At 43.2% G+C, this 27546-nt stretch overlaps 1 protein-coding gene across 1 annotated transcript in view; it reads right to left on the bottom strand.

Moving 5' to 3' along the window:
* LOC124258909 overlaps positions 1-27368 on the bottom strand; it is a 63757-nt gene extending 36389 nt beyond the window's left edge. The window contains exons 1-5 of the mRNA XM_046692973.1: positions 27329-27368; positions 25348-25376; positions 24971-25039; positions 24598-24675; positions 18770-18868 (exon numbers count right to left, since the gene is read on the bottom strand). Of these exons, the coding sequence (XP_046548929.1) occupies positions 18770-18830 (61 nt within the window). The 5' untranslated portion in view covers positions 18831-18868; positions 24598-24675; positions 24971-25039; positions 25348-25376; positions 27329-27368. The remainder of the gene's footprint in view (positions 1-18769; positions 18869-24597; positions 24676-24970; positions 25040-25347; positions 25377-27328) is intronic.
* Between the last annotated feature and the right edge of the window lie 178 nt (positions 27369-27546).

The raw sequence follows: 27546 nt of genomic DNA on the forward strand, positions 1-27546 counted from the left end.
TCGTCTCATAAATACACACGATGACTCGAAATGGACATTTGGTCCCATGAGATTCAAACAATAGTAATCTTGTATACATAAGCCGAAGTCAGTCAATGAGAAGTTGATTGGTGTAGCAAACTGATCCAATTAACAAACCAGCGCGGCTCGCACCTTTCCGCTATTGTCGGGTGAGTTCAAAAGGCAGATTAGTGATTTTACGGAAACGGAAGAATTAGCACATGACATTGAGTTAACTCAATCAAATCGGTTGCGTTATATAGCAGCTTTCATTCGGTTATTACTATTCATGATCTGTATATCATGGCGGAGTTACAATGTTCCCAGCAATCTGGAGTGATAAACAGATCGGAAACATCAACTCCAAAACGTAAGCGCATTCTAAAAGTGCACACTTTTTCCAGAAGTGAGTTCATCTTTTTGTATTAATAAGATTCAAGATGGCGGCATGTTCATGTACGTATATCTATCTATTGCCGATAAATTTTGTTCATGGATTTTAAGAGGTAAATGTATTTTGTATTTTATTGTGCTAGTATTGAAATGTGTTCTCATTTGTATACTGTTTGTTTCCATTATCCATTATTATCCATTATCTATGTCACCTAATGTATTGTTGTGCTATATTTAGATATGATGTGCTGAATAAAGGAATCCTTCAATATTCAATCATCTTTTTTTTCTACCCTCATAGACATACCTATGTCTCGAATACATCGATAAGCCGAATCTTTTACTTGGTCCCCAGCGATTCGACTCATCGGGATTTGACTGTAACTAAATTGTTAATGACATTTTATGTTGCAACTTGGATTCTAGATATACAGCAAAATTAAAAGATCTAATCCCACTGTTGATAAACATGAAATGTATTTTTCTAACATTTTTCAAATAATACAGCTACAACTTAAATAAATTGCGTTTTTAATGAAAATTCAAGCATTTATAATGTCCAGAAATATCACAAAAGAAGCAAAAACTAGAAATGCATTTTTTTTCCATTTGTGACATGTCATAACATCCCCGCGGCCTTTTCTTTTCTATTTTCATTTTTACGTAATCAGAAAATTATTAAAAGCCACTGATATCGAAATAGGCTGACCATACATATTATTTAGAAATCTTTATAGGCTGACCATACATATTATTTAAGAAATATATATGGTCGCCTATTTCCGACATCAGTGGCTTTCGATCGGTAACATGACACAACAACGGAAAATACCTCCGTTTTCAAAGCTTCGCATGAATAACATGCGAGGTGAATCGTTTGATGGCGGGTATCGTTCGAAAGCTCTGAACATCAACAATATCTCTATACCCTTGCTGAGAGTATTTTCACAGTTGTAAGAACCGGTTTTATTGGATAAAGATTGGTTTTAATGACGCTTTTAATACAGTCTGCTATAAGAGTTGTGATTGGTCAAAATCAGACACATGACATGAGGCAGCCACCTCATATTACGGCAATGGATACTGTCCTCGTGCTTAAAAACCTTTATATTTAGGCGAAGTTTTGGGTAAAATAATGCTATTCGAACATATTAAGCAACGCAAACGCTATGTATACTTAAATTATGGAACTTATTGGACGATCGTGCTGGGTTATGACCTGTGACAAAAATGTTTCATGCATATATTTTCGCATTAAACATCGTCCAAAGCGTGAAGATTGAGGCTTAAGCGGTGATGTCACTGTCAGTGACTTGACTCGCATTGCATGATCGCACAAAAGATGGAAATAGTAGTTTTATATGCACGCTTTGACAACTTTTATGAGTGCTATAGTTGATTTTATTTTATAAGTTTATTCAATTTATTTAATGATTTCCTTGAAACATTGTTACATGCGGGTGGGGTCGGGAAAGCCCGTATCTGATTGCCCAATGCTTTAAATAGCAGCCAATTGCGCAATCCATTACATGTACATTTGGTAGCTTAGTGTGATAAAAATGGATGCGTAAATACATACACGCCGCGGAAACATGATCAAGATTTCGTGGTTAGTTTTGATGAATTCGTAAATAATAATGTTCGTAATTTATTAGGTCCAATATGTGAAAATAACATCGAAATTATTGATCGGCACAATAACAAGTTTTTAGTCATTATATACATTACAAAATTACGCTGATTCAACAGCCAGACCATCGGGCGTGCAACTTTTTAAAACTGACTGTCCGGTCGCAAAACAGACCGCCCCGGACGGTCGGGCAGGCGGGAGTTTGCAACGCTGCATAAGGGCAGTGTCAGTCCCATCCACGATATTGAAAGCTCTATGGTACTTCTTATATAGTGCTTTCCGCGTGTCGCGGTCTTGTTCTAGTTGGCGTTTTACATCACATAACTGTCTCAAGCAGAACCCATCTACGGTTTCCAGTGTCTTCGCGACTTCTTCTACGACAGGGTACAGCCCCATCCTGTGTGCATATAATATATTTTATGAGATATTTTCTAATTGTGTGCTATTTAAATCTTGTGTAGTGTATTTGAAGCTTACAAGGTTCAGGCCATCAGGCTGGGTAATAGGTGAGAGGCTAATACCTCTGCTCTAACATAAACTCCCCGGAGGCTTACTAAGGGGGCTATAGGATCCGTTAAGGTGTCCGGTTGTATGTCGATACGGCAATGTTGGTATATGTGTTCGGCACGCCAGTATATTGCCACCCCAGGTAAAAGTGGTACTGGTGAACTATCCGGGGCTATCTTCGAAAAGATGACTTCTATGATGAGTGTGGAGCGTGGGTATATATCCATAATCTCCAATTGGGCATCAGGGCCGACAAACCTTAATTTATTTTTTCCTACTGAAACTAACGTGTTGTGTGGTTTACCAGTGCCTCCCATCTTGACATATGCAATAGACTCAGGAATGAAAACCCTGAGCAAGAGACCGTTGTTCTTAATTTCGGAGACAAACCCATCTTTGTTTATCGAGATATAAAAGGTGCGTGAGGGTCATGTTGATCAACCATGCGGGTTTTTTAAAGTCTGCCAGAGGCTGCCGTATGTACACGCCGTCTCTTAAGAGCAGGACGTATGAGCCACCTTCCTCGCCGGGCAGATCGAATCCCTCCGTGTCTCTGAGATCGTTAAGTGTGGCGTTGGGCCGATGCCGATTGGACATTACTATAATACTATTACGAGATAGTTTCCAATTGTTTTTCTGATAATTTCTCAGGGGTGCGCTTCACCCCCATGAAGTGTATGTTGTCGGGTAGGAAGATATCGAGTGTCGAGTGTGATATCGTGTCTTCCACGGTCACGGTGACCCCCTGCAGACTGGTGTGGGAGTCGACACCCACCCAAACGTAAACAGTGCAAACCTGATACTGGTGTTGTTTCCCCCACCAGAGTTTGATCCCCTTCACAATTTCGATTTCATCCGGCGATGGTTCCCCTAGGTAAACTTGGATGACCAACGTGGAGTTCACCTGTAGGCTCGCCAGGATGTTGACCACGCCAGCGAATTCAGACACCAACTGCAATGCCCGTCTTGCACTCGGTTTACTTTCGATAGCATGTGGGCTGCCATACTGGCGACTGGGCTGATGATTACACTACGTCTCTGCGCCGGGACGTAAGCTACGAGCAGGGTTCCGTTGTTCATGACTTTGTTTAGGTAGTTGTCTTTGTTCTCCGTGAACACGTACGGGGACCCAAGCCTAATGTTGAGAAACCAGTCGACTTTAGCGGGCAACAACACCCACTTGTCGTCGTCGGTGAAGACGAGCGTATATGGCTTGTTTCGGGCGACGGTCGTGCTATCAACATCTTGCTATCAACAGTTTGCCTCCGAACGATTGGGATACCGCCCATCTATCATCACCGATGCGGACTAGGTCGAACCGAGTGTTGAGGGCCGCTCCTGAGACATCTACTATGTCACCTAGGGTTCTACCGATGGAGGGGACTTCAACACGTTTGTATATGTTGTTTTTCAGTTGCAAGGCGTACAATTTACCATCTACTTCGGGGTCAGTCGAATCTGCGTGTGTCCCCGAGGTCGGATATCCCCGTATTGATGCATTTTTTCATTCCGGGACCTTGTGCGCTAGTCATTTTATGTGCAGCGTTATGCTGAGGTATCCAATATTCACAGGATTATGATTTATATCTAACACCGATACTGCCCCAGTGAAAACGACTCGGTTCTACCGTCGTTGTATTTCTCCGTTTTCACCGGTACGGCTCTCAGTATTGTGGAAGGGTGGCCACCTTGAATGTTGTCCGTTCTGCTCAACTGGCCGAGATGAATGCACAGCTCTCGGTACGGTACTAGGTTGGGTAACTTCGTGCCTGTGACGGTAGTTGTTGGTTTTATCTCGTCAGGCGGCATACCAAGTGTCCTCGCCAATGGTCGGCCGAGCCTCAAGGGGTTTATTGCGTTGTTGATTAACACCACTGTGCCGTTTGAGTCATTCATCCCTGTAGTGGCCGTCAGTTATCTGGTTGCGGGCGCCACTGACGAACAGCTTGTTGTTGTTGGCGTTGATGTTAGTCCATCGCGGTAGGTAGTTGATATCGCAGAGTGCGACTTCGAGTTGACCAGACGTGTTATCGATCGCGTGCATCAGCTGAACGGCCTCGCCGCTCGTTATTCCTAGAAGTGTTACGTACATGTTAGAGTATATAAACCCATTATATAATACTTTAAAAATGTACAAGCCGGGAGGATTCTCCTCCCCACGAGTGTTTTACCCTCCGGGAGTGTTTTACCCTAAACTGGTCATAGATTTCCCACACATGAAGATTGTGGTCGACACTGCTGGGCTGTATTTCAACGCCCAGTTTATAGATGTGTTCGACCAGTATAAGCTTTCGGTGACTAACACCAAGGCAGTCCACGCTTGGTTCAACAACCCAATGCAGTTCTGGCAGAATCAACTCAACCGCCGTGTGTGGTGCTACAGCGGGTGTGGCTTGACATTGACCGACACTTTCGGCGGGGACGCGCAGAGTAGGTCTGTGTTCACGTTCCGTGTACTACCAGGTCAGGGTATCCTCAAAGAGATCAGCCCGCTTCCACAGGACAAAGCGTGGGATGCATCAAACAATCCGCTACGATCAGCGTTAACTACGAACAGATTTGTGGTGAATTCGAATCGATCCTAAAACGGATTGGCGTATACCAGGAGGAGTGAACCACGGGTTGGGTATTCCGTACAGTGTTGGGCTCTCCGTAAAAGCATTACGAAAAGATACAGTGGTAAACTTTATGAAGCACAATATGTTTAGAATGCGGGTATTTTCTTCCATGCATTCTCCAACCTCGTTCCTAAACCCATACACAGTGGACCAAAACCCGTGAAAGAAGCCAGCGATGATCTACTGAAACAAGGTTTTGCCGGCCAGAATTTACTCTGTCGAGTAGCGAATGGCGAGATGATCGTATGGACTTTACAGGCGACATTGGTTTCACCATCAAAAGGTCGAGCAACCCCCTACGTTGAAGACAATTGGAAAGTATATATGCTGGACACGTCGAAAGGGTTTACTGGCGTGCGGCACCAAGCGCTTGAACGACTCGATTGAGCGATGTGTAGGGCTGTTGGGTGCGCCAGGCGCTTAGCAGCGTTCCAACATCCTCATTAAAGGGGACTGCTCTGGGCGCCAGAAACAGTTCGTTGCTAACGTCGAAGATGCCATAGCCTCCCCGGTCGATCTACCGGGTGCCATCCAACGATACCAAGACGTGTTGGGATACGCCTGGTCGAAAGTCGACTACGTCTTCGACGTGGGATTGTACATGGCTCCGAGCGATATGCAACTGAGAGTAAAAAAAGTGGTGGGCTACAACAACGAAATAGTCATAGCCACAGCCGACCAGAAGTTGGGTGTCAATGCAGGCATCAACGTGAGTCACGTCCCACCTCCCAAGGGTGAAACGGGCATAGTCGTACCACCCCCGGAGCCCAGGGTTCAACCCACACACCCACAACTCCTGCCACCACACCGGGTGGCTGAAAACAAGGAACACATCGACCGTAAAACAGCGCTGGTGGTTGGCGGGGTCGCGGTCGGGGTGGGGCTTATTTGGTTAAAAATTCCTTAGCCGCTACGTACACCAGACCCACCACGGCGACGATAGCTGCCCACAGGTTTTGACCGAGCCACGTGACAGTTTTAGCCAGCGTGCTGAGCAGCCACAAGACGATGCTACCCAGGATGCCGGGCAGGGCTTCGGCGGCCTTACCAGCGAGTTTAGCCAGGGCCTCCCCGAGGGATTTCAGGTGTTTTTTTATCCAGTCTCTAACATCACCGCCACTTGGTGGTGTGCCACCACATGGGGGTGTGGGGGTACCCCCACTCAGCGACATGACCAGGGTTGATATGATGATGCCCAATGCAGTCAGAATGCTGGCGATAGTAATCCCTTGCTCTCGGAAGAGGATTCGGATCCTGTTGGCCAACGTGGTGTCTTCATTTAGGACTCGATCGATGGTTTCCCGCACGCGTCTGATCTGGGATCGAAGGTGTTCCCGGTTCGAGGAAGCGGATTCCAACCGAGCCCGCCTCTCATCTTGCAAGTTGCGCAATTGTTCCTCGATACGGCGCTTCATATCCTCGTCGTCTGTTTCGGTGAGTTTTCTTTTCTTGAGAGCGATGTGCGCGTCAGTTTCGTTCAGTTTCCCCATGTTGTTCACGAGTTCTCCGCGTACACATTTCAAAGGCTTCCTCTAGGCCGCACGAGTTCCCTCAGGAAATTGAGACCGGCAAAGGCTTGTTCCAGTGCAGCTCAACAGTTTTTCGGCAGCTGTCCGGCGTTTCTTTAGCACGTTGGGGTATATCACCTTCACCGCTGAGTTCGGGCCTGGCTGCTTGCAGATCTTGGACGACCTTCGGGGGAAGCTTAGGCCGTGCGCCACCGTAATCTATGAAGCCTAGTTCATCACGGATCAGTTGACTCCCACCAGGGCGACTGGTGAGTGTTGACAAAGCATACGGTCCTTTCCCGTCTTTTTTCATGATATCGACCCCCGGGTGAGCCTTCAATCGCAGCGTGCCCTTCTTATCGATGGTAAACTTGGCATAGTCTCGAACCAACGGCTTGATGTTGTCTCTATTTTCAACTGCGTCATAATAATCGTCGACGGCCGGCTGTACAAGTTCAGCACTTAAGGGGTTGTTCGTGAATGTGGTGTCATCGTAATCCACATCACCCATATCATCCATCGGGATGTCCTCATGGCCGCCTTCAGCCATTATTTATATTAAACTTTTATATTTTATCTAAAAACAATGTATGGTAGGAAACTAGATCCTTTCCGAAGATCAAGAGAGCCTCTAGGCGCCAGAGCCGTGCGCCAGTCGGTGACCATCACCAACAATCCCAGCAAGATAGACCAGAACCAAACACTGCTGGTTAGATTCCCAATCCTGGGTGAGAATGAACCTATCGTACCAGGCACGGTTCGACTGGCGTTCAACCTCATGTTGACCTCTGCCAACGACAAACGCGAGCTAGTGCGGAACGTAGGTCGAGCCATCATCAAGAAAACCACTATCAAGATCAGTAGTAACGAGGTGCTGAGCATCGACGACAGCGACGTGTTTCACTGCTATGGGGACCTCTGGAAAAGCGAGGGAGAACGCGTCAATGACATGTACCAAGGCATCAGCAAAATGGTGAAAAGGCCATCGCCCAAGCGTACGGGAACAGGTTCTGCGTGCCACTTTCGACTTCGAAGTTGCTCCGCGGGACACGCTACGCCGTTTACCAGACTACAGCGTCGTGCGGATAAGAGCACACGCTGTGGAACATCAACCTTAACGTGCGGTAGCGCGATCGATGAAAGGTATCCTGATCGATCCCGTGGAGGATTACAAGCCGTTCGGCGGGACAGCGAAGTTTTCAACCCGAGATTGAAAAGGTGGAAGTGACCATCGAGGGCGTGCCCAACCAGCTGTTCAGCGCCGGTATGAGGGCACACCAGCAGTGGGACGAGATAATGAAACTACCAACCCGACACCAACACGTCATCAAGGACCAGGACATATCCGCCGTGCAGATCAGTGAATACCTGACCACCAAGTATGCGCTGTGGTTGGACATGCGATCCACGGATGACGGTAAATTGCACGGTAGCGGTCGCCGCATCGACAACGGCAGCGAGGGGATAACAATCCAGATTACCAAGAAGGCTCAACCCGCGGGCAAGTTGAAATTATATCTGTACGTTATTATCGACGTGCAACTTAATATAGACAATGGGAGATTCCGGCAAGCCATCTATTGATTTGCCCCGCGACCCGCACTGCACCATAGTGTGCGGACAGACGGGCTGTGGGAAGACCGTTTTCGTTTTGGATATGTTGGAGGGGTACTACCGGGATGTGTTTGATAACATCGTTATCATGTACCCTACTCTGCACATGAATAGAACGCATTACCATGCAGAAAGACCTTGGGTGATGACGGACCCGGACGTGCACAGAGTCGAACCGGGGACACGCCTGCAGGACTGGTTGAAGGCTTATCACAACAAATTTAAAGGGGAGTCGACGCTGTTCATACTGGACGACTGCAGCGCTAATCGGGAGATAACAAAAAAGAGAGACATGCTATCGTACCTGGCCTTCTCCGGCCGGCACGCAAAGCACAGCGTCTGGGTGCTAACGCAGAAGTTCAACTCGGTGTTGAAAGACCTCAGGGAGCAGACACGATGGGTTGCCTTATTCCACTGCAAGGACAGGGATTCGTTCGAGGAGTGTTTGAGAGAGAACGATGTGATGAATAAACATGATAGGGAATTGGTGAAGAAACAGCTCGCTGAAACTAAACATGCTAAGCTTGTGCTCAAGACCGACCAACCCGTGGCCTATAGGGTGTTAGCAATGCTTAGTAAATGCTTAGCAAATGCTTAGCAAAGCTTAGCAATTAATTGTTACAGTTCTATAGGGAAGACCGATGGTTGTTTTTGAAGTGCTCGTCATGTGCAACTTAACCTTCATTTCGCTGTGTTTCACCTGCATCGGGTATTATATTATTAAAACTAAAACTTGCTTATTACATTATAAGATGGAGTGTGATGAATTGCTAGAACAACTGTTGGTGGAGGGGGATAAGCGAGGGGACGATGACAAGACTGAGAGACTGGTAGCGTTGGCTGTTGGTGGTAAAGCCAAACAATACTTTGGGGACTACACTCCTGATAAAATTCACAAAATGTCAACCGAAGAAATCGATAAGCTGTACGCGAGATAAGAGACAAGACTCGGGGCCGAGATGACAAAGACTATAGGATCGGCTATGACCCAGATCTACACTGGTATAGTGTCGTACTTCCTTCCCATGCCACAGGAACGTCGACTTTATCTGTGGGAGGACCTTGAGAAAGACCCGTTTATTGAACACGCCTTGAGCTCTATCAGCTGCATGCTGTACCACAAATATGGTATGTTTTTAGCCCCGGTGACGGCGGCGATTATCACAGCAAAGCATTGCCAATTTAAGGAGGGGAAAAATAATAATAGTATACAAGATGGATGCTGCCCAAGAAATGACAGAGGAGGTGAACGAGGGAAATCCACCCCAACTGGGGAGACCCCCAGGAGGTGAACCCTACAGTTACCAGGCAGAAGAACCCTAAAAGTCGCCGCCCGGTAGAAAAGGTGGTCTAACCAACATAAGAGTAACTACATCGTGGAACCGGCTCCACTCCTATGGATTGCAGGCAACTGCTGCGCAGCTCTCTCATTATTGTTATTTAATAAACAATCACCCCGGGAGGGGGTCCCTCCCCCACAATTAGAGGTCAACCCACATATCATGTTATAAATATATATTTTTATATCATATACATAATGTCTGAGGGTAAAACGTTAGTCAACGATGCATACCACGCCACTGTGGTCGCCAGTCTAGCCGTAGAATACGCCCGGTTGACCAAAATGGTGCTTAAACAACCGACTATCAAGCTAGATTTCAATCTGCAGGATATGGGTATGCTCATAATGAACCTGGGTATGGCGATGGTCACCAAGGACATCCTAGTAAAACAAGGGATCCTACCGGAAAATGTGAGTAAATGTAACTATATATAGGATGGCTACGATCGCCATGATGGTTGACGGGGCGTTACTAAACGCCTGGCATTTTCCGGGAGTAATTTCCTCTTCTTGAAACTACATGGGTCGGACGCAGAACGAAAACGCCACGATTTGGCTGTGGAGAAATTACAAGCCGCGCACGCCGAGTACGCGAAGAAACGTATACAGTGGCTCGATAACATTAACGAACAACTCCAGCGTGAGAACCATGCCTTTAAAACATTCGAGAGCGTTGAAGCCGCATCGAGAGAATACTTCCTGGTAACCGGCAAACAGCCCGAACCACTCTCTCCTCAGCCCACACTCGCTCAGTACTACACACCATCCCCGGGGCAAATGGACCGGGAATTGATCTTTATCGCGCTGGGCCTAGCAGTGACAGCGTTGGTTGTAAAACAATTAGACTAAGTACTCATATGAGTATACCAATGATGAGACCAGCCCCGTACCAAAGTGAATACATACTTAGGGGGAAGACCGAGGCCTGCGGTAGGAGATGCAGGACTGAGGGGTACTGTTGTTTTCATATAAAGAGTATCAACTACACGTGTTCTGTGTGTGGTATCGGGGTGAAAGGTCACTACTGCCTATGCAAAGCTCACGGAGCAAACGTAGTCAGACATCATCTTATCTACTGAGAAGAAAAAGACTACAGAAAAGAACGAAGCCTCCTCAGGATAGAGGTGTAATTAGAGATTATTTACAAGTATAAAAATAATGAATAGCTGGCGAATTGAACATGTATCTATTACTGATGCCAAGCCTCTTATTATTAACAAACTCGAAGAATTGGGACACATCAACTGTCAACTGATGATTGTTGTAAATCAGGATGTCTTCAGAGAGTATATTTTGACTGAGTCAGTTGATTTACATTCATATATCAGCGACTTTCTGGAAATAATAAAACGGGAATACGACACTGAGCCAATAATCGATACGGTTATTATTGGTGAACAATTTTTTTGAGTTACCTTCCCGGCGGCCCAATTAGAGATTAATCTAGTTATGTGTGTACACAATGTCTACTACTCGGGAGCTCAAGCAGATCGCGAGAGAGCAAGGTGTAATTGGTTACTCTCGAATGAGGAAACCAGCGTTGTTGAGATTACTTAACATACAACCCCCTCCCACGGTAAAACAACTAAAACTCCGAGCAAAAGAGCTAGGGTTGACGGGTTATTCTCGCCTGGGAAAAGCCGGGTTAGTCACATTATTATTACACGACCCTGTAGCAAAGCCCCACACTGTGAAACAACTCAAACAGGAGGCCCGCGAGTTGGGGTTAGTAGGTTATTCCCGTATGAGGAAACCACAGCTTGTAGAACTATTACGGCAGAATAGAGCTATTGACCTAGAGTTCATGCGCACTGAGCTCGCTGTAGGTAACTATTTGAGAGGCTGGCGCATGCATATTGATAGGAACATAGACATCGCCGATATCAAGCCTCTAATCGCTGATAAAGTCAATGAGGAACTAAATGATTTGGGAAGTATAAAGTTTCAAATCACAGTGAAAATGTCACTCGATAAACAGCAGGGGGGAACCCCCCATGGAGGGGTCATTGAGTACGTTCAGCCTTACTTCCGAGGTAAACAAGAAGTCGTGACTCATACCGAGACTACAGACGAGTCAATCGATATCAGTTTTCAGCAGATACGAGAATACCTAGAACGCTACACGCACATGGGTTCCGGGTGGGTCGTGGATAAAATCGATAATGTCTATCTAGACATAGCTAACTATCTACTCTACTCTACTCTACCCTACTCTGCACATGAATAGAACGTACACGGAAAGACCTTGGGTGATGACGGACCCGGACGTACACAGAGTCGACCCGGGGACACGTCTGCAGGACTGGTTGAAGGCTTATCACAACAAATTTAAAGAGGAGTCGACGCTGTTCATACTGGACGACTGCAGCGCTAATCGGGAGATAACAAAAAAGAGAGACATGCTATCGTACCTGGCCTTCTCCGGCCGGCACGCAAAGCACAGCGTCTGGGTGCTAACGCAGAAGTTCAACTCGGTGTTGAAAGACCTCAGGGAGCAGACACGATGGGTTGCCTTATTCCACTGCAAGGACAGGGATTCGTTCGAGGAGTGTTTGAGAGAGAACGATGTGATGAATAAACATGATAGGGAATTGGTGAAGAAACAGCTCGCTGAAACTAAACATGCTAAGCTCGTGCTCAAGACCGACCAACCCGTGGCCTATAGGGTGTTTTAGCTTAGCAAATGCTTAGCAATGCTTAGTAAATGCTTAGCAAATGCTTAGCAAAGCTTAGCAATTAATTGTTACAGTTCTATAGGGAAGACCGATGGTTGTTTTTGAAGTGCTCGTCATGTGCAACTTAACCTTCATTTCGCTGTGTTTCACCTGCATCGGGTATTATATTATTAAAACTAAAACTTGCTTATTACATTATAAGATGGAGTGTGATGAATTGCTAGAACAACTGTTGGTGGAGGGGATAGCGAGGGGCGATGACAAGACTGAGAGACTGGTAGCGTTGGCTGTTGGTGGTAAAGCCAAACAATACTTTGGGGACTACACTCCTGATAAAATTCACAAAATGTCAACCAAGAAATCGATAAGCTGTCGCCGAGATAAGAGACAAGACTTCGGGGCGAGATGACAAAGACTATAGGATCGGCTATGACCCAGATCTACACTGGTATAGTGTCGTACTTCCTTCCCATGCCACAGGAACGTCGACTTTATCTGTGGGAGGACCTTGAGAAAGACCCGTTTATTGAACACGCCTTGAGCTCTATCAGCTGCATGCTGTACCACAAATATGGTATGTTTTTAGCCCCGGTGACGGCGGCGATTATCACAGCAAAGCATTGCCAATTTAAGGAGGGGAAAAATAATAATAATAGTATACAAGATGGATGCTGCCCAAGAAATGACAGAGGAGGTGAACGAGGGAAATCCACCCCAACTGGGGGAGACCCCCCAGGAGGTGAACCCTACAGTTACCAGGCAGAAGAACCCTAAAAGAGTCGCCGCCGGTAGAAAAAGGTGGTCTAACCAACATAAGAGTAACTACACGCGGAACCGGGCTCCACTCCTGTGGATTGCAGGCGCAACTGCTGCCGCGGCTCTCTCATTATTGTTATTTAATAAACAACCACCCCGGAAGGGGGTCCCTCCCCCACAATTAGAGGTCAACCCACATATCATGTTATAAATATATATTTTTATATCATATACATAATGTCTGAGGGTAAAACGTTCGTCAACGATGCATACCACGCCACTGTGGTCGCCAGTCTAGCCGTAGGGTACGCTCGGTTGACCAAAATGGTGCTTAAACAACCGACTATCAAGCTAGATTTCAATCTGCAGGATATGGGTATGCTCATAATGAACCTGGGTATGGCGATGGCCACCAAGGACATCCTTGTAAAACAAGGGATCCTACCGGAAAATGTAAGTAAATGTAACTATATATAGGATGGCTACGATCGCCATGATGGTTGACGGGGCGTTACTTAACGCCCTGGCATTTTCCGGGAGTAATTTCCTCTTCTTGAAACTACATGGGTCGGACGCAGAACGAAAACGCCACGATTTGGCTGTGGAGAAATTACAAGCCGCGCACGCCGAGTACACGAAGAAACGTATACAGTGGCTCGATAACATTAACAAACAACTCCAGCGTGAGAACCATGCCTTTAAAACATTCGACAGCGTTGAAGCCGCATCGAGAGAATACTTCCTGGTTACCGGCAAACAGCCCGAACCACTCCCTCCTCAGCCCACACCCAATGGGGGGGTCATTGAGTACGTTCAGCCTTACTTCCGAGGTAAACAAGAAGTCGTGACTCATACCGAGACTACAGACGAGTCAATCGTTATCAGTTTTCAGCAGATACGAGAATAGCTAGAACGCTACACGCGCATGGGTTCCGGTGGGTCCTGGATAAAATCGATAATGTCTATCTAGACATAGCTAACTAAGCGTCTTTGGAGCACGCGCCATTCAGAATTAGCGGTCGCATCTAGACTTACCCCTACTACAGCTGATTTATTAGAATCCACGGAGAGATTGTCAAGGTGTGGGGCAGACGGCCATACGAGTTGACATGCCCAAGGAAGGCGACAATATACTAAAACTCGATAACCACAAGAACCAGATGTCCGTGCCTTATGTCATCTATGCCGACTTGAAGCTTTGGTCGAACCCGTTGAGGCTGCTGGGGTACCCCAGGCATATAAAACACAGGAGCACGAGGCCTGTGGGTTTGGATACGTGGTCGTCCGTTGGTGATGGGGAAACGAAAGCTCCCATAGTGTACAGGGGTCCTGACGCGGCTGAAAAGTTTCTAAAGTGTTTGCAGGAGGAAGAGAAAAGTATTAGGAATGCGCTGCATACAGTCGCTCCCATGCGTATGGCTCAAGCCGACCGGCTAGCTCACGGCTGCAGCACTCACTGCCACGTGTGCGATAAACCGCTGAACGGCGATTCTGTGAGAATCGCGAAAGTCAACGGCAACCTGACGTGCATCCCCAACAACATGGAGAGATACATCTCCTTCAGCTTGAATGGCCTGAGGTTCATCGATTCGGTTCAGTTCCTCCTGTCGTCACTCGACAGTCTGGTCAAGGCCAACGATACCTTCCCCATCACCGATCGATACACCGACGCCGAGACTCGACCCCTGCTGATGAGGAAGGGTGTGTACCCCTACGAGTACATGGATGGCTGGGCCAAGTTCGCCGAGACCCGACTACCCCCATCAACCGATTTTACAGCAACCTGACCGACTTGGCAATCACCCAAGACGATTACTCGCACAAGATTAACGTATGGAATAAACTGGGCTGTAGGAATCTGGGTGACTACCACGACCTGTACTTGAGGACAGACGTACTCCTGCTAGCCGACGTGTTTGAGAGGTTTAGGAGGACGTGTTTTAAGCAGTACCAACTCGACCCCGCATGGTACTACACCAGCCCAGGTCTGTCGTAGGATGCATTGCTGGGGATCATCCGATATCGATGTTATGAGCATCGCGTCGGATTCGAACAAAGGCTATATCCTCAAGGTGGACTTGGAATACCCCAAGGCATTACACACATCACACAACAGCTACCCCCTGGCCCCCGAACGTATGAAGGTTAACCCGGACTGGATGTCTGAGTACCAACATAACTTGCTAGGTGGGCGGGTGGCAGACGTTGAAAAACTAGTGCCCAACTTAATGAATAAGACCAAGTACATCATGCACTATCGCAAACTACAGCTGTACCTGTTGTTGGGTATGAGGCTGACCAAAATACACAGGGTGCTCGTGTTCGACCAGAGCCCCTGGATGGAGCCCTACACCAGAATGAACACGGACCTGCGAAAGCTGGCCACCAGTGACTTTGAGAAAAACCTCTACAATCTCATGAACAACTCGGTGTTCGGTAAGACTATGGAGAACCTGAGGAAACGCGTGACCGTGAAGCTGGTTCGGTCGAAAGAGGAAGACAAGCTCAGGAGACTGAGACCGGCCTGTTTACGTGGGGATGAGCATCCTCGATTTATCCAAACACCTGATGTACGACTTTTACTACAACGAACTGAAGAAACAGTACGGCGACAGGTGCGAAGTGCTGTACACGGACACGGATTCCCTGCTGATGGAGATTCGAACCGAGGACGTTTACGAGGACATGAAGAAACGCCTCGATTTGTACGACACCAGCGACTACCCCAAGGACCATGCCATACACAGCACGGTAAATAAAAAGGTCCTCGGTAAGATGAAGGACGAGTGTGCTGGCACGCCCATAGCCGAGTACATAGGTTTGAGGCCTAAGATGTACTCCATCCTGAAGGCCGACAATGGTGAGATCGAAGGCGAAGGGTGTTAAGAAGTACGTGGTGAAACAACACATCAAACCGCCAGATTCAAGGAAGCCCTGTTCAAGACCCGTACCTTCAGGCATAAAATGAACACGCTTAGAAGCGACGGGCATAGGATATAAGGACTGATGATAAACAAGGCGTCCTGTAAGCGCCAATGGACACTAAGCGTTGGATAGCCATCGACGGGATCAACACGTACGCCTACGGGCATGAGAAAATTGAACCAAGAACATAAGTGTATATATAAATACGATACCCTGTCGAGGCGACATGTCACGGAACCAGAGAAGTTTGAGGCTATTTACTACAGCCAGCCTGGGTACTGGAAAGGAGCTAGCGCCGTACATAAGCTGGCTAAAATGGCGAAAATTACCCCGAGCGAGGTCAAAGCGTGGCTTGAAAAACAAGCCCTGTGGCAGATCTATTTACCGGCACCACGCTCGTGCCTAGAAGGAAGTTCGGTGATTAACATACCCAATAGCGTTCACCAGGCCGACCTCCTGTTCCTACCCGACGACAAGAGGTACAAGTATGCCTAACCGTGGTGGGCGTGGGCCAGTCGCTACAAGGAAGCCCGAACCCTTGACCGCTGAAAGACTTCGCCCAGGTAGCCCGCGGATTGAGCGCGTATGTACAAACGCCCAGTCCGCTGAAGAGGCCCACAGAGCTGCAAGTCGACCCGGGCAGGAGTTCATGGGTGCCGTGTCACAACTGCTAGACAAACACGATACCAAGGTCAGGCGTGGCGCGGGCCGAGCCCATCGCAGCCAAGCCATAGTCGAGATTCAATAGGACTTTGGCCGGCTTATTCGGGCATCAGTATCGCGCAGAGAGATGGCCAACCGAGGAAACGATCGACTGAATGGGTAGCGCAGCTACCTCAGGTGGTGTCGACCATCAACCACGAAACCACTCGGCTCACCGGCAAGAAATCAGCCGCGGCTTTCAAACTAAAATCAATAGTGGCTGAGTCGGTTGCACCATTGCGTGGGAAGAAGAAACAGATACCAGATAGGGCCCTCGTGAGGTACCTCTACCAGCCGGGGGAACACGAAGGGGATAGTCATAAGCGAGCCACCGATCTGATATGGTCAGTCAAAACTTACAATATAGATAAAGTGGACATCAAAGCCGACGAGCCGAACTTGTACTACTGGAGAGATGGGCCAGGGAGAGGTTTCGTTAGAGAGGAATTATTGATCATACCGTACGGTACAATGTTACCCCCCAAGCAAAATATTTAACACTTACCTTGTCGGGTAATCTCAATGGCATCCTGCCAACACGACATAGAGCTATCACATGATCAGGAAAGTGCTAGTTCACGGTCATAGTGGCACAGTAGTGCCACGTGCGACACTATTGCGCCACGTGGGGCCAGGAAGTTAACTGGGGGTTCAAAAGTAGTATATATGATGGGGCGAGATCTAAGGGCCTGACAAAAGCTTTATTTGTGAAATAAAGCTTTACAGAGGCTTTTGTTGGACTTGATCTCGGACTGTCATTATATCTACTACTATCCAAGCATCCAGTAAAAGTGCCAATGAGATTAGTGCCAGTTGAAATAGGATTAACAGGATTAAGTACTCCCCGTCTGGTCATTGAAGTTGTTTTTTGTAGGACACACCCAATTTTTTATATTCTGTATTTCATTGGTTAATGTAGGACACACCCCATTTTTGTATATTCTCTATTTCATTGGTTATTGTAGGTTACACCTATTTTTGTATCAGTCAACGAATCATAATCTCTTCCTTGTTTCAATTTTAGATAAATAGTCAAACTCCATTTGTTCATCAGTAGGGTTTAGACTCCCAACACAGGTCAGCTCTATCCCTCAGCCCAGAGGGTTGTACTGACTCTCTGTGGCCACTCCATGTTATTCCATTCTTGTAAATAAATTGTGATTACCTTCTTGCGACTTTGGACTCTTTGCTGAGTTAATTCCCATCAGCAGACCAGCCGCCAGTTAGAAAAGGGGTTTCACCAGAACCATCACTCAGACCCAAGACCACTATTTTCCTAATATCTGAATCCTAATATATATGGCTTGTAGTGGTTATAATTAATAATGAATTTTGTATGAATAATTATTCCATGATAGAACACCCACTTTTGTCAGCTGTTGATGGATGGGATACTGTTCCAATGGAAATTTCTTCGATGTGAGATGGACAACACTTGTTGATTGTTTTCACAAACCTTTTTGGTGTAGGCATGTAGGTGTAAAATCTGATTATTTAGGCAATTTCATAAATGCCTAGATATTACAGTCATTTTAGCAATTTACTGAAAAAACAGATCAACTAAAATATTTTTATGAAGTTCCAAAATGCAAAAAACACAGAAGAATAGATTAATTATGCTAGGATTTTAGCTAAAAATATATAGACGTACATTAACCTCTGTCCTAACACTGAGAGATGACATTAAACTTCAAAATGTTTTGAATTGTTTAAACAATATACTAGTCAGACATATTTTGCCGCCAGTTTATAAAATTGAAATTTTAGGTGTCAAAAAGATTACCCTATTTCCCAAAACCAAAACCAAAATGTAACTATGTTTCATCTTATACTTTCAATCACACTTAGGGTGGCATAGCAGATGTTGCAAACCAGTCAAGAAATATGGAATGTCATCCAGGTACCCTCAGAAAAAACACAATAACAAAACCAACAACAATATATGCTTTGATGTATCCAAATATCTTTCATCTTAGTGATCAGACAAAATGGATGATTCTGAGAGTATACCTGACCTGAATCATATTGATGCAGTGACAAGTGCTGACAGGTTACGGGGTAATTAGGCTCATGGCTCTCGGAACTGCTGTGTTACATACCTGGTGGTGCAGTTGGACATAGAGGCTTGTCCTGATCAGACACAATTAGTGGTGAAACCATTTTGGAACTGTCTGTTGTATCAGTCTTCTCAGGACAACCTGCAACATTCAAAACTAAGGTTAACTCTCAATGTCTACTCCACACTGTATAAAATCATTATTTTTCGCCCAAAGCATGAGGCGTGTAAAGATATATCGCACTATCAATGTATAAAAATGTTGTTTGCGTAATGTCAATAGAACATTAGCACTCATATAATAATCACAAGTTTCAATAGTCACAATTGGTTGTAAATATAGCTAATATTACCCAGGAGAAAACTTACATTTTAAAGCAGAATTTCATCTGAAAAGATTATGATAACTTCAGATTAGAGTTACCAAATAATTGTTTTCATAATCAATAAATAGTACCTCTATTACATCACTGCCATATATTCTCTATTATAGAAATCATTGTATCCATGAAAGAAGTCATCTTCACAATGCAAACACACAAAAACTCTTGCCTTCCAAAGCAACTGCAGATGTGCAAGTGAAAGTCACTTCTTTCAACCATCAACTATCAGCCATCCTACAAATGCCCTACCGTCATGATATCAACCCCTTCTGACAAGCTATACCCTGTCAACAGTCTAATGGAATAAAGAATGATTAATCTTAATCCAAAATATGGTTAAACTCTGGTAGTGATGACTTTATTCCTCTGAAAGTGAACTTATTCCTCTGATAGTAATGAATTATTCTTCTGATAATAATGACTTTATTCCTCTGATAGCAATGACTTTATTCTTCTGAGAGTGATGACTTTATTCTTCTGATAGCAATGACTTTATTCCTCTGAGTGTGATGACTTTATTCTTCTGATAATGACTTTATTCCTCTGATAGTGAACTTTATTCCTCTCATAGCAATGACTTTATTTCTCTGAGAGAGATAACTTTATTCTTCTAATAATGACAAATTTATTTCTGATAGTAATGACTTTATTCCTCTGATAGTAATGCCATTATTCCACTGAAAGTAATGAATGTATTCCACAGATAGTAATGACTTTATTCTTCTGAGAGTGATGACTTTATTCCTCTGATAGCAATGACTTTATTCTTCTGAGAGTGATGACTTTATTCTTCTGATAGCAATGACTTTATTCCTCTGAGAGTGATGACTTTATTCTTCTGATGACTTTATTCCTCTGAAAGTGAACTTATTCCTCTGATAGTAATGAATTATTCTTCTGATAATAATGACTTTATTCCTCTGATAGCAATGACTTTATTCTTCTGAGAGTGATGACTTTATTCTTCTGATAGCAATGACTTTATTCCTCTGAGAGTGATGACTTTATTCTTCTGATGACTTTATTCCTCTGAAAGTGAACTTATTCCTCTGATAGTAATGAATTATTCTTCTGATAATGACTTTATTCCTCTGATAGCAATGACTTTATTCCTCTGAGGTGATGACTTTATTCTTCTGATGACTTTATTCTCTGAAAGTGAACTTATTCCTCTGATAGTAATGAATAATTCTTCTGATAATAATGACTTTATTCCTCTGATAGCAATGACTTTATTCTTCTGAGAGTGATGACTTTATTCTTCTGATAGCAATGACTTTATTCCTCTGACAGTGATGACTTTATTCTTCTGATGACTTTATTCCTCTGAAAGTGAACTTATTCCTCTGATAGTAATGAATTATTCTTCTGATAATAATGACTTTATTCCTCTGATAGCAATGACTTTATTCCTCTGAGAGTGATGACTTTATTCTTCTGATGACTTTATTCCTCTGAAAGTGAACTTATTCCTCTGATAGTAATGAATTATTCTTCTGATAATAATGACTTTATTCCTCTGATAGCAATGACTTTATTCTTCTGAGAGTGATGACTTTATTCTTCTGATAGCAATGACTTTATTCCTCTGAGAGTGATGACTTTATTCTTCTGATAATGACTTTATTCCTCTGATAGTGAACTTTATTCCTCTCATAGCAATGACTTTATTTCTCTGAGAGAGATAACTCTATTCTTCTAATAATGACGACTTTATTTCTGATAGTAATGACTTTATTCCTCTGATAGTAATGCCATTATTCCACTGAAAGTAATGACTGTATTCCACGGATAGTAATGCCATTATTCCCCCTGATAGCAATGACATTATACCTCTGATAGTGATCACTTTATTCCACTGATAGTAATGACTTTATTCCACTGATAGTAAGGACATTATTCCACTGATAGTAATGACATTATTCCCCTGATAGCAATGACTTTATTCCTCTGATAGCGACCGCTTTATTCCACTGATAGTAATGGCATTATTCCACTGATAGTAATGACTTTATTCCACTGATAGTAATGACTTTATTCCACTGAAAGTGATGACTGTATTCCACTGATAGTAATGACATTATACCTCTGATAGTGATCACTTTATTCCACTGATAGTAATGACTTTATTCCAATGATAGTAATGACATTATTCCACTGATAGTAATGACATTATTCCCCTGATAGCAATGACTTTATTCCTCTGATAGTGATCGCTTTATTCCACTGATAGTAATGGCATTATTCCACTGATAGTAATGACTTTATTCCACTGATAGTAATGACTTTATTCCACTGAAAGTGGTGACTGTATTCCACTGATAGTAATGACATTATTCCTCTGATAGTGGTGGCTGTATTCCCCTGATAGTAATGACTTTATTCCACTGATAGTAATGACATTATTCCACTGATAGTAATGACATTATTCCCCTGATAGTAATGACATTATTCCTCTGATAGCGATCGCTTTATTCCACTGATAGTAATGGCATTATTCCACTGATAGTAATGGCTTTATTCCACTGATAGTAATGGCTTTATTCCACTGATAGTAATGACTTTATTCCACTGATAGTAATGACATTATTCCTCTGATAGCGATCGCTTTATTCCACTGATAGCGATCGCTTTATTCCACTGATAGTAATGGCATTATTCCACTGATAGTAATGACTTTATTCCACTGATAGTAATGACTGTATTTCACTGATAGTAATGACTTTATTCCTCTGATAGTGATGGCTTTATTCCACTGATAGTAATGACATTATTCCACTGACAGTGATGATACATTCCTCTGATAGTGTTGATTTTATTTCTCTGATAGTGTTGACTTTGCAAGCATAAAAACTGTCCTACCCTTGTAAACAAATATTTGATGATGGTCATAATCTTTTACAGCTCATGTCCCATAGATGAAGACTGGTCTTTGGTCACTAACTCTTGAAGGGTGTGAATAGTAATCAAGCTTCTGCCTACATGAGACAAGCTGCAACACTCTAGCTGCTGTGGCATCAGCTTTTGTTGTTTTGAACCAGTGTAGCTGATGCCACAGGTTAAAAGGATCTCAAAAGAGCCAATGAAGCGGTAAAAGCGTTCCACTTAGGAATGTATGTGGATTTCTATCATCCTCAAACAAGACAGATCTCATGAATCTGTTGAGAACAGATGATTTTTCATGTCATGTTGAAGAACTGATGTTAGGGTGGAGCAGTAGTCGTCAGCATTACCACTTGGTACCCCAGCAATAACGGAGAAAAACATCTACCACCATGGGAATCATTACAACCAAGCCCATATCCATTTCTTGTCTTGTGCATCACTCTTTGACTGACTGACTGAGTTTGGTTTCACAGCCGCTTTTAGCAATATTCCAGCAACATCAATGCAAGGGGACACCAGAAATGGGCTTCACACATTGTACCCATGTGGGGATTCAACCGGCATCACTCTTTGAAGGGCATTTAGAAGTGGAATACATAGGAAAAGCAAGATTTTAATGGATGTCAACTTCTTTATTGTGAATAACCACGACGTTTCAGAGTGTGTGTGCTATATGGATGTCAAAAGTTGACATCCATAAAAATCTTGCTTTCCCTTGTTGCATCACTGACAGAGCGTCTTCTGTGTCTTGGTCAGATTGAGAACAGCCCGAGACAGTCCACGCTAAACTGTACAATGTGAAGGTCACAGTGTGACAAGTAGGAGTGCAGAACACCATCTTGTCTACAAAGTACAAAGAAATTTAACTCACTTCAGCTTCATGAAGATGCTAAAGTTTGAGACATCATTGCTGTATAACAACCACTGAGGAAAGGCAGTATACTATTTGTTATGAAACTATTTATGGATAACTGACAGTGAAGAGGACCTCTGCTGAAAATCTGATGATTTTAGTGTGATGTTACAGGATTTGTGGCAATGACAGAACAGAATTATCCTATTCCACTTGCACAAACCAATCTTAGCTCAATGTAAAATGGCTTGGATTTAAGATTGCGATCTTAGATGAAATCAACAATTGGGGTAAGAATAACTGACACTAAAGTCCTGTCTTCAATTTTCTGCAAACCCACAAAAGTTGCTACTGATATCATTAGTGGGACATAACGGAACAGCGCATACAAACAACATGTACTTTCCTCCATCGCCTCAAGCACAAGGGTTTTCTTTTAAATGATCAAATTAATTACAGGAACAATTGCTAGAAGATGGTATATGATTACTTCCTGCATTAATATTGTCATGATACAGGAACTGACAGTTTAATATTGCAACAAGAGAATATTTTCATTAAAATATCATAATACAAATAAACACTTACATTCACTTGTGTTTTAATTACTTAACAATATTTACATTGATAATTATATATAAAAGGCATGAAACTTCATTTAACTATTTCTAACATAGCTTACATATCTTCGAAGGACAGGTTTGATGAATAATTGTATTTTAACATAATTCTATTATGAAACTGACCATTTTACTCGATTTTAGATTATCGAATGATAAGATCCCCTGTGATATGCATTTTTCACTTGTATTTAATTATAGAATATTTCAATTATAAACTACAGACAAAAGTATTGACACAAATGTGACCCAAACAGAATATAGGTAGTTAGCAATGACTCTGTTCAACATCAGCAGTCATCATACATTGGGCTAAGTTCTCCATGCTAACATGCAAAGGGAAACCACTCCCACTTGGCCATGAACTTAGATTATAGCTGCCTTTGACGTATCATAAATGTTACAACCATTATCAATAAACAGCAGACACACTCCTTTTGGTTAGCGAAAAGGTGTGTTGTTCCTTACAAAAACAGGTAGGAATGGTACTTTTAGCTATGATCTCAACAAGTATGACATTCTCTGACCTATTCTCTGTTTTTTTCACATGTACATTTAGATCACACAGTTCAAAAATTGAAATGGCAATGGCTGAAGTAAATCAGATTATATTATTGACACACATCCAATGATGCACACCAGTTTCTCCAACTGATTCAGTGGTACCAAGACCTTACCCCCCTGGCCCTTCTAGAGGGGTGAAAGTTCAAAGCGGTGCAGGTTGTACATGTTTACCAGTTTGCTGAAACTCACAAAGCGGTGCAGGTTGTACATGTTTACCAGTTTGCTGAAACTCACAAAGCGGTGCAGGTTGTACATGTTTACCAGTTTGCTGAAACTCACAAAGCGGTGCAGGTTGTACATGTTTACCAGTTTGCTGAAACTCACAAAGCGGTGCAGGTTGTACATGTTTACCAGTTTGCTGAAACTCACAGACATGGGTATGCTGCTGACAAACATGGAAACATAATTGGGTCAAAACAGGATTCAAACCCACTGGCAAGGCGAATTACAGTGCCTTTTACTACTGGGCCACACATAACACTGACACACATTTCTAATGTGTCATTAACGTAAGTTCATGAACATTTCATAAATCAACTGCATCTATTCAATTCAAAATACTTACATGGAAAACGTCTGTCTGATGAGCTCCATTTCTCTTTTATTTGTTCCTTTCTCCTCCATAAGCAATAACAGATAATAGCTGAAATGTGAACATTGTCTATATTTTACTGTTATGGTGGTTGCCATACATGAAGGTAGCACACAGTTCAATACATACTTTGTCTTAAGAACACTCTGACCCTTATCTTGTAAGTGATGTAGGTTTTAAAACAATAAATAACTGGCAATAATGGTCACAATATGAAGTGAACATAAAGACTGAATTAAATGAAACTACAGAAAAGTGTTACTTTAGAGAAAAATACACTAATTAAACTCATACACAGCTGTTTCACCAATCCTTTATACTAGATCATAATTAAGATGTTACTTACCAAGTACTATGATAACAGTAACAGAGCCAAGGACTGCCCCTACGACGGCACCAGTATTAGAGGAATCACCTGGTGTGAGAAAAATCTACATTACTTCATCAGATCCACACAATTGGCTGACACACAAATAACCATCACCACACAAGTACCAATCACACCTTCATCTTTAAACAATACTCCCACGCATAGGATGGAAACAAAAATCAGATTAAATGTCAGGAAGTTGTTTAATAAACAATAGTCACTTGACATGTTTAGCTTCAGTTTTAGAAATAGAAATTGAAGTTAAAACTGTTAAACTGTATGTAAGCTCTAATGACAGTATGATATGTGTATGCGAGGCTCTCTTCTACCCAAGAATCCCAGAGGTCCTCTACCTGCTGGTAGAGATGTTGTGGTTGGTTCCCTGCAATAAAGAGGCGACCCATATGTCAGTCTTTACATGTGGTGAGCAGTGGGCTGCTGCCTCAAACAACTTCAGACATAACATATACTATGATTGTAAAACTGACATGACAACAACAGGAATGGGCAAGTGGTTCATGCACCAACAATGTCTACAGATCTTCACAAGTGTACAGTACATTAGCCTGTGCATTTAAAAGAACCCATTCATGAAATGGCAATGACCAACTGGTATAAACACATACATACACCCAAACCATGAGTGTCCAAATGAGTGGTGACACCCTACACGAAAGTGACTGTTCACCCAGCAGGAAAAGAGTACCCAATATGTAATGTGGATAGTAAAGCTTCCTAGCACCGATGTTCAGCTTGGATGGTATACCCACCAGGGAGGTTAAATGACAACTGGAATGAACACAGACTCACTAGTCAAACACATACTAGTTTCAGGATAAGTGCAGTGTATAAATGTATAATGATAACAGGTTGATAACACTGACTAGGTTCACCAGGATAAGTGCAGTGTATAAATGTATAATGATAACAGGTTGATAACACTGACTAGGTTCACCAGGATAAGTGCAGTGTATAAATGTATAATGATAACAGGTTGATAACACTGACTAGGTTCACCAGGATAAGTGCAGCATATAAATGTATAATGATAACAGGTTGATAACACTGACTAGGTTCACCAGGATAAGTGCAGCGTATAAATGTATAATGATAACAGGTTGATAACACTGACTTGGTTCACCAGGATAAGTGCAGTGTATAAATGTATAATGATAACAGGTTGATAACACTGACTAGGTTCACCAGGATAAGTGCAGCCGATATAAATGTATGATAATAACAGGTTGATAACACTGACTAGGTTCACCAGGATAAGTGCAGTGTATAAATGTATAATGATAACAGGTTGATAACACTGACTAGGGTTCACAGGATAAGTGCAGTGTATAAATGTATAATGATAACAGGTTGATAACACTGACTAGGTTCACCAGGATAAGTGCAGTGTATAAATGTATAATGATAACAGGTTGATAACACTGACTAGGTTCACCAGGATAAGTGCAGTGTATAAATGTATAATGATAACAGGTTGATAACACTGACTAGGTTCACCAGGATAAGTGCAGTGTATAAATGTATAATGATAACAGGTTGATAACACTGACTAGGTTCACCAGGATAAGTGCAGTGTATAAATGTATAATGATAACAGGTTGACAACACTGACTAGGTTCACCAGGATAAGTGCAGTGTATAAAATGTATAATGATAACAGGTTGACAACACTGACTAGGTTCACCAGATAAGTGCAGTGTATAAATGTATAATGATAACAGGTTGATAACACTGACTAGGTTCACCAGGATAAGTGCAGTGTATAAATGTATAATGATAACAGGTTGATAACACTGACTAGGTTCACCAGGATAAGTGCAGTGTATGAATGTATAATGATAACAGGTTGATAACACTGACTAGGTTCACCAGGATAAGTGCAGTGTATGAATGTATAATGATAACAGGTTGATAACACATACTAGTTTCAGGATAAGTGCAGTGTATAAATGTATAATGATAACAGGTTGATAACACTGACTTGGTTCACCAGGATAAGTGCAGTGTATAAATGTATAATGATAACAGGTTGATAACACTGACTAGGTTCACCAGGATAAGTGCAGTGTATAAATGTATAATGATAACAGGTTGATAACACTGACCAGGTTCACGCTGGTATATATTTTGGCTACATGCTTATAGATTGGGGTTAGAAAAACAGTTTACAAATCAACCTCACTTTTCCAGAGAAACCTCCTGAAGGCAGGGTTCAAGACCAATATAATGACATGATTTACCAGCAGTGTGGTCAATCCAGTTATTAGATTAGTTTCCTGTGTTAGGGACTAGACCAGCACATGGAGCTGTCTTTACCTTGTTGGGGCTGTGGCTGTAGCAGCAACTGGCACACAACTGTAATCTGGAACACACAATAATCAGCAATGGTCAAGGGGAAAGCTGCAATAGTTATTCAACGTGGGTTAACTGACACTGCAGCTCATCTTGGCCAACCAACACAGAATGCTCCAAGTGCCAAGACTACTTACTGCAACTCCTATACCAGACTTAACAAACAGTGGCAGCAGAAAGCT

The sequence above is a fragment of the Haliotis rubra genome, unplaced genomic scaffold, assembly GCF_003918875.1.
Source record: "Haliotis rubra isolate DU_JTF1 unplaced genomic scaffold, ASM391887v1 Scf701, whole genome shotgun sequence".
Taxonomy (NCBI): Eukaryota; Metazoa; Mollusca; class Gastropoda; order Lepetellida; family Haliotidae; genus Haliotis; species Haliotis rubra.